The sequence below is a fragment of the Wyeomyia smithii genome, chromosome 2, assembly GCF_029784165.1.
Source record: "Wyeomyia smithii strain HCP4-BCI-WySm-NY-G18 chromosome 2, ASM2978416v1, whole genome shotgun sequence".
Taxonomy (NCBI): Eukaryota; Metazoa; Arthropoda; class Insecta; order Diptera; family Culicidae; genus Wyeomyia; species Wyeomyia smithii.
In genome coordinates this window covers 17,091,354-17,104,641 of record NC_073695.1, presented here as the reverse complement: position 1 = coordinate 17,104,641, position 13,288 = coordinate 17,091,354, and the positions used below count along the sequence as shown (strand labels likewise).

The 13,288-nt window shown below is 38.7% G+C and overlaps 1 protein-coding gene across 3 annotated transcripts in view; it reads left to right on the top strand.

Moving 5' to 3' along the window:
* Positions 1 to 13,288, top strand: part of LOC129720846 (uncharacterized) — a 113,090-nt gene that overhangs the window by 58,814 nt on the left and 40,988 nt on the right. For all 3 annotated transcript variants that reach the window (XR_008727296.1, XM_055672677.1, XM_055672676.1), the window contains exons 2-6: positions 1,140 to 1,403; positions 1,475 to 1,610; positions 1,726 to 1,870; positions 1,974 to 2,298; positions 2,439 to 2,622. Coding sequence is in view for 2 of the 3 variants with exons in the window: in XM_055672676.1 (XP_055528651.1) it covers positions 1,140 to 1,403; positions 1,475 to 1,610; positions 1,726 to 1,870; positions 1,974 to 2,298; positions 2,439 to 2,622 (1,054 nt within the window). In the remaining variant the exon portion in view is untranslated. The remainder of the gene's footprint in view (positions 1 to 1,139; positions 1,404 to 1,474; positions 1,611 to 1,725; positions 1,871 to 1,973; positions 2,299 to 2,438; positions 2,623 to 13,288) is intronic.

Below are 13,288 nucleotides of genomic sequence, written 5' to 3'. Positions count from 1 at the left end.
ACAGAAGATTTATAACACTCATGTGACCAATTGGCATTAGCACTTTTACCGAAAACAATTCGTCCGTTGTCAGTCGAACCACCAGGAATGACGCAGGTCCCTTGACCGCGCTATGCGAGTTGCTATTTCATAGAATCCTAAAGAAGTATTAGTCATGTCCGCCAGTATTTCAGCTGACTTGTACATAATCATGAATTGGAGTTCCTATTCTTGCAAGCCCTCTCTCTCCCCCGCCACCATGTTACCGAACACGATTCGTGCCCATAGGCGAGGATAACGAGGGACGACGTTTATGACCGGCATCAGAATTAATCTGAGGGTCGGAATGATTTACGATTATTTGCATTATGCCCCATGGGCTAATACGGTTTGCTGTGTGGTCGCTGTACAAATTACCGCCATGGTTTTCTACCGTGATCCCCCACGAAGGATGTTTTAATCCAAGACATGATGCCATAGAACGAAAATCAATTGTAATTCGAGCCGCCGCCTAACCCACACAATGTCGCTTGTCGATATGAGGGGATGCCTGGGAGTAGGAGAGCGACAGAGAAATGAGACCAACTTAGAGGGGTGTTGGAGACGAAAGGACACGACTAGCAGTCGTGTAATTATTAATGTATAACAAGGTGGTGCAGAAATTCATCTGTTGATTCGTTCCTGCGTCGTATGTGAGCGGCGGAAGTGTCGAGGTCGAGGTACCAACAAACACAGCTGGCAGACGGGTTGAGGCAGTTTATCATTGTTTGTACCATTTTCCGGGTCTTTAGCGAAACTGTGTGAGGTGCGATAAGCGTTTCTTAACGTGCTTTTTCGGAAGTGCTTTTTACTGCTGTTCGTAGCTTTTTGCCGTGGAACGGTCGACTTCACTTTGCGGAACTCAATTAATTGCCTTTACGGGCCGGAAGTTCACTTGGGTTGTGTCCTGCTGGCACGGTTGGCAGCGTTTGTTTGACAGGGTGAGAGGGAAAGTTGAATTTATTTTTTTCGGATGTAAAAATTATGTGCGATGTTGGATGTAGCTTTTGCAGGATGGACGCGCTTCGGTTGGTTGTTTGCATTTGAGGCCGCATTGACCGGGTTCAAAGTTTTACCCTTAGAGAGTACGCTTAGTGATATGATTTTTTTTGCTTCAACAGAAACCCAAACAAAACTCGATGTAGATAAACATCCCACCGGTGCCATGGAAGAGACACGCCGTTCCAGGAAGGATCTCAAGAAGAGTCATGCCGATTCCTGGCCCAGCCGTATGTCGCTGCCGGCGAGTCCGAAAATAATCAAAACCACCGAGGAGGATACTGAGGGAAACAGCAGCAGCGACGTGTTCGATTATTGCCAGTTATCCTCGCAGGCATCGTCCAGCGTCCAGTACGAATACGATGCCATTAGCCCACGGTTCGAACGTAAGAGATTTGATTTCAGGTAATTTATCTTTCATTCATGGCTGCTGTGGTTTTTGGGTATTTCCTTCCAGGAAAACGGTTCGAGTTCTGCTATCCGACGGTATCTAAAGAAGACTGCTCCAATAGCATATCATTGGATAATCATGACATAGATCGTAAGAAAAAACGAATTTATCCCAGCAAAACGCCGGATAACTCCTTAGAGAAGCAAGTATAATTTGTAAATGGAAAAAGCAATTTAATTAAATTTTTAGCAAAAAAACAAGCTTTGAACTGAAAAAGGTACTCATTAATCTTTGTTTTTTTTTTCTCGCATTTCCAGTGAACCAATTCTTACCGAATCGAACGCCAGTTGCAGTTCACCCGGCCGCAGGAGCTCAAGGGCAAAATCGCCCGGTCCATCACCTCGTCCTACGCGCCGTCAACTCAACAGCGAGATCAATATCACGTCCAATCCGGGCTATCAGGTAAGTGCAGTACACTATCATTCGCCTTCACCGAGTTTCGCACGAACAGCTAATGCCGGGATTTATTGCTTTTCTCGGTTTTGTTTTTCGCTCATACCTTCAGGTCCTACGGAATTCGCACTCGACGCTGGATCGAACCTGTTCGGACAGTGTGGTGTCGCTCAATTGTCACAAATCAACCAGCGATCTAACACAGGCCAGCGATGCCACCATGGCTGGATTGGTTACCGTGGGCCGAAAGGGTCGCCGGAGAAGCAGTCACAAGGGTGGCCTTGCTTATCTGGCCAGCCGGCGAAGCTCGCGGGATTCGGTCAAGAGTGGTGCATCAAACACGTCCGTATTTTCGAACGAGGACATCGGTCCGTTAGCCTTTCAGGCGTCCGCCCGGGGAAGACAGAGGCGAACATCGAATTTCCTCGAACTACCCAGTAAGTGTGGGAGTTAGTTGGAGTTGTTTATTAACCCATTAGGAAGGGATTACACCGATGGGCGCGCTTTCGTGCTGCCTTTTCGTCATGTGTTGTTTGGTGTATTTTGTTCAAGTTTGTTTTACTATTCTTCATTCCAGTTCCTGACCATGCGAGACCTCGTGTCTGCTCCCTTCCCGAACGGCCGTACAACCCTAGGCAGAGTGACGATCTGTACCGGTTGAGACATTTTTCCATCAGTAAGGGTACGGTGGTCAACTGTGGAGATTCGATCATTTCACGGCGATCGAAAAGCAACACCAGTGTCAACTCTACGGCTAGTCGGTGAGTACTGCTAATATCTTTAACTTTTGGAAGTAACTTAGTACGAATATAATTTCGAAATCATACCACCAAACTTTTCATTTTAAAAATTAAGTTATTAAAATGAAAAATTAAAAACATATTTTTTTACTCCAGCTGCATAGAAATACACAAAAATAAATTCAAAAACCGAATCTAGAAACTTGCAGAGGAAAAAAATATTTCATACCTCATGCGTAAATAAAAATATTGTAAATAATATAGTTCTTTCAAAATATTTTCTGACTATGCCGAGGCCTGTTCTACTTCATCTTTTAACCAGATTTTGTAATTTGGGCACGTGATACTCTGAATTATAGAAGTTTTCAAAAAAAATTTTTTTTTTGAACGCGTGTCTTGCATATTTATTTTATTAAAAAAAAAACGATAGTGTATATTTTTCCTTTAACTGGTTTTTCACGTTCATAGTTTTCTAGTGTAATGTTTTTGATACTAGAAGAATAGATTTGGCAATATTTCTGTAAGAGATTTCTTGTTTAAGAACATTTTTCTGAAACCGCTGGAAATTTTTTAGATTTTGTGAAGCAGTACATTTTCCGATACTTGTTTCACAGATTATTAATATTCTAGGTTGAAAATTTTCTGGAAGAAATTTAGAGTATCAAAGAAGAAGAAAGTAACGTTGAAAGCCATACTAGAACCGAGCTTGGCTTTTTTCTGTTGCCCTATCAAACATTTGTGACTTTGGTATCGATTTATGTGAAAAATAAAAAAAGAGCCCCAACATCAACGCGTCTCTTCTGAATAAAACGTACAAGGTATGAAAAGCTATGGTGCGAAATCTTATAAATATGCCGCAGAAAAAATATTTTTTTGGAATATTAAGTTTTTGAAAGCCACTTTTTAGGATACTTATCCAGAACAACTTCGTTATCAAAAGTTTCATTGCAACTTCAATGATGATTCCTAGATAAACATTTCAAAAGGTCCTATCTGCTTCCATCGTTTTTCGGGAGCATCCTTTTATTTTGGTAATGGTTCAACTTTGGTAACTCTCCCAAGCGTGGTTTGCGTTCAGAAGGTTAGAGGAATCCCTCCACTATCAACTGATGCAAATAACGTGTCGTAAAAGGGCTTCAATAAGTTGGGGTGGTTAAATGAAAGTGATAGATTAAAAAATCGATCAAAGCAGATAGGACCTTTTAAAAAGTTTCTCTAGATTTATGATTTTGTATTTTAAAATATCTCTTTAAATCAATTTTGGACTATGAATAGGTCCGTAATTCCTTCGGAAAGCTCTTAAAAGTCGATTTCAGCAGCTCTCACAAAGGCCAAGAATCGAACTAATTGCGGTTTGCGAATTGCAGTTTCTACTATTGTCCGGTAGTTGTCATACAAGATCAACTTAAAAGTTGATTTTGAATATTGTAAACCTTCGATAGTTTTACATTGGTTGGTTTACATAAAATGGCAACATCACATTTTGAGGTATGTTTTGTATCTTTTGGTGCTCAATAGAAAATATTTCATGGATTATTGAATGCTAAGATTGGACTTATTTTTCGCGGACCATTGAATTGGTAGATTCTTGAGCATTTGTCTCTAACTTGACGTCATTATTGACAGTTTTGATTATTCTTATTTTCTTATTTAATTTTTTTTCTAGGTTTATGGATTCAAGAATTATACTGTTTCTGAGCTTTTGAGTGCCGTTTTTGTTGATTAGTGAGTCCACGTGGTACTGAAAAATTGTTTACTGAGAGAAAAAGTAAAGGAGTTTTTTTATTTACGGCTATTAAATTGGCGGGCTTCTGATAGATTTTTTAATATTTCAGACGAATTTTTAGGTAACTTATATTATTTTTGGAAATTTTCGCTCCTTTTTGTCCAATTTTGTGATTTATGAAATATCATATTTAGGCATTGTGGTCCCCGTGGTTCTGTGGTTAGCGATGTCGGTCGGCTAGCTCTCCCACACGGTTGTGACATCGGGTTCGATTCCCGATCAGGTCGAGGATCTTCTCGAGCTGGAAATTTTCTCGACTCAGCACTGGAGCACGGTGTATCGTTGTACTTATCCTACACATGCAAAATGTGCCAAAAAACAATATCGATAACGAATTCTCTCAACTAATCTAGTTGATCGAGACCGCATAAGCCCCACAGGCTTGCGTGCGATATTGTTTTGTTCATATTTAGGCATCCTGGATTGATGAATGATGCACTGATGATAGTTTTGACGTAGGACTACGTCTTTGTTTTCTATTCTAGATTACAATTTGAGAAATTGAAAATGAAACTGGCAAATGTTGCGTCAGATTTCAAACGATTATAGCGAGCGAGCGACTTAATGCATCTTAGTCATTTATATGTCGGTGGATAGATAAAATGTGTTACATTTTTTTTGATATAATGTTCAACATTAATGCTTTACTGCTTAATGGTGGAAAAAGGTGAAAAGTTCCAAAGTCAAGTTTTCCCATACATTTCCCTAGTTATTGACTTGCTTCCCGAGCACAGATAACAATAACATGAACGAAATAAATTACACTCCCTTCATATTTTGACTCAACAACGTGTTTTGGTTTGTTCCTCTTTCTCCAAGCTGTGTGGCCACGCCTTAATGGCAAAAATCTACGCTGAACTCGATACAAAAGATTGCGTGTAGAAAATTCAGCTACAGTCTAGTTTGTCACACAACAGCGAGTTAGAGGTTAGAGGTACGCGACATTGAGAAACGAGAGCTGCATACGAGTCAATTTCCAGGCAGTGCGGAGCATGTTACCTTTATTTTTCATACGGCAGCAACAGTTACCATCGTACGCTGCAGGATATTTTTCTGGCACAGCTACAGCAGCCCTCCACAGCGGAGAGCAAATTCTATGCGCGGCCAACAAAATATTCAATACTACCGGTGGTGGTGCGATCATCAGCGTTCTTTAGCACACATTTCGAGCTGAAGATTATGGAATCGGTTTTTTTTAGAACTATAAATGCTTGAAAATAAGAATTATGAGAATTTTCGCAACTACTCCTAGTGTGAAATGTTCATCTATTTCTCAATAATCATTTTTACAATAACGACCAGGGCGCACTAAAGATAAACGGTAGTGTTGCCTATGAATAGTTTATCACAGCAAGATATAACCCTCATCTCAAGAATTTTCACTGCTAAATTGAGTGATTTTCCGTTTTAATTGTTTCTTTGTGCCCACTCGAACACCGTTATCAGTCAAATATTAGTAACGAAAATTAGTTAACCTAAGAACCAGAGTGATTTTCATAAGCATCAAAATAAAGTTTTTGCTTTCCCGATGCGAAAATCACTCTAGTTCTAGTATCGAAGGTGTTTTTGTTTGTTCCTCTTTCTCCAAGCTGTGTAGCCACGCCCTAATGGCAAAAATCTACGCTGAACTCGATACAAAAGACTGCGTATAGAAAATTCAGCTCCAGTCTAGCTTGTCACACAACAGCGAGTGGAGTATAGCTGTTAGAGGTACACGACATTGAGAAACGAGAGCTGCATAGGAGTCAACTTCCAGGCAGTGCGGAGCACGTTACCTTTATTTTGCATACGGCAGCAACAGTTACCATTGTACGCTGCAGGATATTTTGCTGGCACAGCTACTGGAGGCCCCAGCGGAGAGCGGAGGAATCGGTTCGTTTCAGAACTATAGACGCTTGAAGATAAGAGTTATGAGAATTTTCACAACTAGAGTAAAACTAGAGTAAAATTGTCATGTATTCATGCATCGTTAGTTTCACAATAAAGACCATCAAATATGAACGGTAGTGTTGCCTATTAACAGTTTATCGCAGCATATAATATATACATTTAGTCCTACGTCACCATTTCATACAACCACTAGGGCTGTATACCTTGTAGTATTTTATGATTTTGGGTTCTTGTTTGTTGGAATCGATTTCTTGAATTTTAAAATTTTGGTTATTGGATTAGTGAACTATTCTGTTACTGTTCTTTCTTAATTCTTGGTCTCTTATATTGATTTTCCTAATTCCGAAGCTATGAGAGTTTCTAGATGCTTGGATTTTTCAAATTTTCAAAAAATATTGTTTTTCACTTTTTGCGTATTTTAATTTTCCAAAGTTTTGAGTTCTTGTAATCCTAGAAATCGTTATAGTCTAGTTTTCAAATTCCTAGCTTTTGGAATCAATCTAGGCATTTTTATTTGATTCTTACTTTATTTAATTTCAAGTTCGATTCATATTTGTTTATATGCAGTTTTTTATGAATGTTCCTTTGCTTGGATTGTTACCTAAATTGTTGCTTATTTAAATTTTTAAAATTCAATCCAAATTCTTCGGTTGTTTTTAATTGGGAGCAAATGAAAAGCATATTTGATCATCATGTGTTACTAGATGATTATCCCATGGATCATCTAAAGTCATCCAAAACTAGGAGGAGAAAAATGCCAACATATAGTTCATATTTCGTTGGAAAAAATATTTTTCAAATATATAGAAAAAATATATCTAGAGAAAAGTCATCAAGATTCAGAAAATAATTAACTGTTTTGAAAATGATTTTAATACATTTTCAATCTATAAACATGGAAAAAGCAATGAATATTTTCAAACATGAAATGATCAAAGGAGTAAAAGAATCAGAGCGTTGAAAAACCTTTTATATTATCACAGGATTAATAAAACTACTCGACAAAAGCTAAAAAATGTCCTAGGGCTCAAACTGAAAAAAATGAAAAAATATAACTTTTTAACCATTCCTTTGAATTTTGATACCCCTAGTAAGCTCGGAACTATGTAAAGACTTTCAGAGACTTAATAACCTTTAATTAAGTTTTCCCGTGAGCAAACGTATAAGCGACGAGCCCGGCGAGTAATTACGCTTCGGCTTTTTGACTCACTTTGGAGATGGCTGAAGAAGACTCCAAAACACACAGAAACGGTTGTTGTCGAACCCACTGTGCGGACGTCACCGGTTGTCAGTGAGTCCCGGTCACGCATAACAGACTACCAACACAACGGACATAGATCAGAGGATCAGCGTCAAATGATGGATAAAAGATCGGTTAAGCGAGAAGAAAGTTAAGAGAGTTCAATCAGTGAAGCTTAAGCAAGGAAGATAGTAGAAATTTAGGTCAGAGGGAGAGTTTGTTAAAAGTGTGAAATTTGAGGACAGGAAAGGTAGAAGAAATAAAGATTCAGATGGTATATAAATTAAAATTTTAAATTGTTGTAAATAAGCTCAACTGGAGATTTCTTAAAACTAGTATTTGCACATTTCGCGTAGCCGAAGAACACCAAAATGTGAGTTGCACAATTTGTAATTAGAAACAGCCTTAAGGGGTAATATCTACCAAAAAAAAAGGTAGAAGAGGAAAATAGAGACCAGCAAGGACAACTTTACGGCGCAGGGATATATGACTGAAGGTAAAAAATCACAGAAAGGTTGTATGCAAAGCCACGACCGCAAGGTTGAAGTAGAATACTTTTACAAGAAAGATAAGCCGGCTGCTTGCGTGTCAGTAATTTTTTCTAGTAAATAAACGTTGACCGTTCATTAACAGTATTGTAATTTCTTTTTGTTTGATATTTTAAATGAAGTTCATTGAATATTTTTAAATTTTGTGCAAATGAGAAGTTGAAGTGCTGCCGAATTGTAATATGCACATTTAATACGACATCAATAAACGGGAACGGAACCAAGGCAACGGTTATGCAGAACGCGAATGCCGGCGCGATGCGATTCGCCTTATCGTGGTGAAATGTACAGCTCTTTTTAAGGCGAAGTAGAGCTATACATTTCAACACATTTCGTCTTACCGAATCGCATCGCGCCGTTGTTTGCGTTCTGCATGACCGTAGCCAAACACTAAGCGACGCAAACACGTAATAATAGTCAGAGTATGCATGTAGATGAAGATAATTAACTTTGGATTATAGCGCAAAACGAGGAAATATTAACTCTTCAAATATTCATTTGTGTTTTGTTTGTTTGGAGGATTGTGTTTTATTGATTATTATTTGATAAGGCAATCGACCTTCTATAAACTCATTCGCTTCAGACCTCCTTAAGTGTGTTAGAGAGCTTCGTAGCCGCAAGGTTACAGAGTCCGCTTTGATAAGCGAGTGGTCGTGGGTTCGAATCTTAGTAGAATCAGGCCACTTGGTTGTCAAAGGACTTTAACATGGATTCATCCTCAGGCTCTCTACTACATACCCTTCCTTTAAGCTGATTTCTATAGTAGCCTTACTGACATTCATCCTAACAAAATAGTCCCTCTTATAATAAAACTGTTCTGAGTAACGTATAATAGTTCTCTTCAGGGAATTGTAATTATGACGCGGTCTTGGCTGGAGGAACGAGGTTCCGATACGACTCCTTCCTCTTGACAAAAATATAAGTCCTACTTATAAAAAACCTGACCAGAGGTGAAGCATGAGTACCTCTTCAGGGAATTGTGATTGTGACGCGGTGTTGGTAGGAGGAACGAGATTCGATAAGACTCCTTCCTCTTGACAAAATAAGTCCTTCTTATAATAAAACTGATTTCAGAAATATTTACCCTCTACAGGGAATTGTAATTGGCGATATTGGCACGAAGAATGAGGTTTCGATTAGACTCCTTCCTCTTGACATAATAAGTCTCTCTTAGAATAAACCAGGCCAGAGAGGAACGTTAGGTGTAGCCTCAGTTCAGGGAATTGTAATTTGGCGATATTGGTAGAATAGAAAAGAGGCTCGGTATAGTAGAGCAGTAAGCTTGAAATGAAAGGGTAAACTCTCACACACAAGCACGGATATAAATAAAAAAAGCGTATCCCAAGCAACAATTGAAACATAATAAAAAAATAAATTGTGATTATTTGTTGCACTAATGAAATTGCGAGGTTTTAAGAAACATTTTTTGTTACTACGATGAAATTGTAATGAGACAAGCAACAACTAAAGTTGCATAGCTGCTTCAAAAATCTCCACACCAACAACGTAATTCGCGAGGTTGGATTTGTTGTTGAAACGTGTAAACGGCATTTGAAAACCTAACCTTCACTGAATAGATCTAGTGGGTGGAGCATATAGGTTGCAAACGTGATGCTTGCGAGATACACAAAACAAACACACAAAAATACTTCTAAAAGTTGCTGTCATGTTCTGAAGCCATGTAACAGCAACTTTTGCTCGATCGTTCGCCTTATATTTGTTTTTGAGATGAGGTTATTTACTGCGTTGTAACTTTTGCGTACTTGGACTAGAAGTCGTCCAAAAAGTGTGGGTCTCTAAAGCGAAATGTGATAAATTGGTTTGAATTTTATTATCACGCTGAGGTACTGATGGATTGAAGAAGCAAAATTAAAACTGGTAATGACCATTAGCATGATAAGGGAAGCAATATTCAAAGCTGAGCCATGAACTTGCAAGTGTTTCTACAGTAAATGACGTAAATAGTACAAACGAGAAAAGTGAATAGAAATTGATAACTGGAGTTGAATCCTCAAATTTCTGGAAATAATCAAAGATAAATCGCTATACAGACAATCTCTTTCCATTCTGATCATTTGCCATTTTACAATCTTACCACAACGCCATGAAGTTTCTATCGCGCCCTAGTTGCTGCTACGATACATCTTCGTAGCTGAAATTTTACCATGCAGCATTTACCATGTTGTTATCAAATTCCATGCATTAGTTCATACACATTGCTGTTTCATTCTTGAAACTTGTGCTGAAACAACGAAAATGTTGCAATTGGCTCCACCTCCTGCGCTTTTTTTGTCATTGTATAAGAAACTGAGATGTAACTGCAATTTTATTTCGCATAAGAAATTGTTGCTGTGATGCACAAAGTTCATAATCGAAACAAATTTTGCTGCTTGGGATCATTCACTTCAATAGTGATACTGCCAATAATATGAAGTGCGGAGTACAGAAAACACCTGGGCAATATCATAATAGATCAAAATGTCTCTGGTCGCAGTGATGAGTCCACACAGAGAAAAAAAAACTCATTTGTGTTCTTCAAATTTCAGTTGTTCAATTTATTATCCGATGAAATGTCTGTTTATTATCTGATGAAGCTCTTATATACTTATATAGGCCAAACGATGCATTCCCAATTTACTAGGTCCATAACTCTGCTGACCGTGCTTGGGAAAGCGCGGTATAACGACCAATCCGAGGTCGAATTTTGTGTTTTGCCAAGGCTTAAGAATTTTCAATAGTACAATAGTTCGAATGATAAAATTGCAATTTCATGCATTTGGTAGGAATCTTAGAAGATTTTCTAATCGATTGCTGCAAAAACGAAGGAAATTCATCGAAAACTAACCGATTCATCAGCATTTGAAATCTTTCTCACTTTTTTCAGTTTTAGATTTTCATTTCACATCCCTATGTAGCCGAACTTCCTGAGAGAAGTATTCTACTTCAAAAATAAATCTTCATTAATTCATTTGTTGTCTTTGTAAGGATAATTGTTCAATTTATCATAGGATGTAGTGTTTATCTTACATCTCTGTGTTACCTTGACAGTGAGGACTAAGGCGCACGGTCAAACACAATAAGAAAGGTGTTTTCACATTGAAAACTAGACACGGCTTTACTGGAGGATGTGTTGGCAAATGCATCTACCGCTAATACCGCCGCTATCATACGAAAGCGCGTCGTTTCATGTGGGAAATATCAACAACGAAAAATGACGCGCGTCTAAGCATAACCCGAACTGTTTCGCCGTGCTGCTTCCATTTACTTCCACATCGGCCTAAAGGAAGTACCGGCTGCATCTACCGCTAAGGCTGTCACTATACTGCTATTGGTACCAAAAGCTATTAACTCTTCAAATAAGTGTTTTATTTGTTCTCAAAAGAACAATTGTTCAATTCAAAATCGGATTTACGCAATCGCATCTCTGTAATATTACCGATAATAATATTCTTCTGAACAAAATGATACAACTTTCCCATTAGGCCTCTGCCATAATAGACGCGAAAAGCGACGCGAACCAATTCGCTCGGCTGTAGGTTAATGTACAGCCATCAGTAGAGCTGCCATTGGTATCCGCTGTACCTGCATCTGCTGGCCCAGCTGCTATCGATCCTGAGATCCGCTGAAACTGCTTCGCTTATCCGCAGCCATGCCACAGTTGTGGCCGCTATCCGCTATCGATGGTATCCACTGCACTGCTCCCGTTGGTGCTAAGGGAGGACTGCTGTTGTCGCTGTTCAGAACTATTATGAGCGGCTTCGACTAAAACAGGCTCTTATATAGGGATGAAAATAGGAATGAATTATTTTTCGTACGTGGTGGAATGATATAAGTTGAAAAATATGTGTGACTTCATTCTGGCTCAGAGCGATCATTTGATAAGCTCCACCTCTTTTTTCAGTTTCTAAAGTTTTTCCTCAGTTTCGTAGCACGGATGTACAAAAATGATTTCTTGTGGACATTCTGTCGAGCCGGACCGATAGCACTCTCATTGAAGCAACAAAATAACATGTTTTGTGTCGTGTTGCGCAGCTTGGTTGAAGGAAATGTTCCCTTCCCTGTGTCATATGAAAGCAGATTATTGCGTGTTTGACATTGCCGATGGTAGACATGAGTATGAAGGTCAAAATTCTGCTGAGGTATCAAAATATAACCGTTTTAATTTAAGACGCAAGAGCGTAAGTGCTGCATTTCTGTTATCTGCTGCCATCCAGCACGAGAACAAGTATAAATTATAACCGGTCCTTCTTAGGGCCACCAACACGTTCTTGAGGCAATGTTGAATTTTTCCTCGCTTGCAAATGCTGAAATTCGCGGTTTTTCGTCTGTTACACACGATGAAAAATTTTAACTACTTCAATCACATAGTTGAAGAGCACCAAAAGGTGCTATTATATTTCACAACACTGGCAATTTTGTTCAATTATCATCATTCCGGATAACCATTCGCCGATAATTCTAGATCTCCTGTTTTTTCTAGTAGAAATTGAACGTGTGCGACAGATTTAAATTGCTAGGATCCAACACAGAATGCTTGCTTGCGTTGTCAAAAATTATTAACTTTCAATGACTTGTTTATTTGCCTTGAAAAAGGCATTTTGATTTCCAAAATTGGATTTCCTGATGGCAATCTTCATGCTGCCCCAACACGAGGGAAATGATGGCAGTCTGGCGACACACGCTGAGACAAACCCCGCTGCTCCTGAGACGTGGTGACCAACCACAGGGCTAGTGATGCTGCTAAGGAATGTCGACCACTGTTGTCGCTGTCTAGAACTATTATGAGCGGCTTCGGCTGAAACAGGCTTTTATATAGGCCGAATAGCATGTTTTCAATTGCAAGGTATATGATTCTGTCGACCGTGCTTGGGAAGCAATCATATAACGACCAATCAGAGGTCGAATTTTTCGTTTTGACAAGGCTTGACTATTTTCAATAGTACAATGGTGTGAATAATAAAATTACAATTATCTTCTTTTGGGAAGAATCTTAGAAAATTTTCCAATCTATTGCTGCAAGAACGAAGGAAATCCATCAACTACTAACCGATTTATAAGCATTTGAAATTGGACATATTTTTCACTTTTTTCGGTTTTAGATTTTCATTTCACATCCCTATGTAGCCGAACTTCCTGAGAGAAGTATTCTACTTCAAAAAAAAAAAAACAACCATAAATTGGCGTATATTACCAAATGTAGGTAGTTTAGTTTGAGATTAGAAA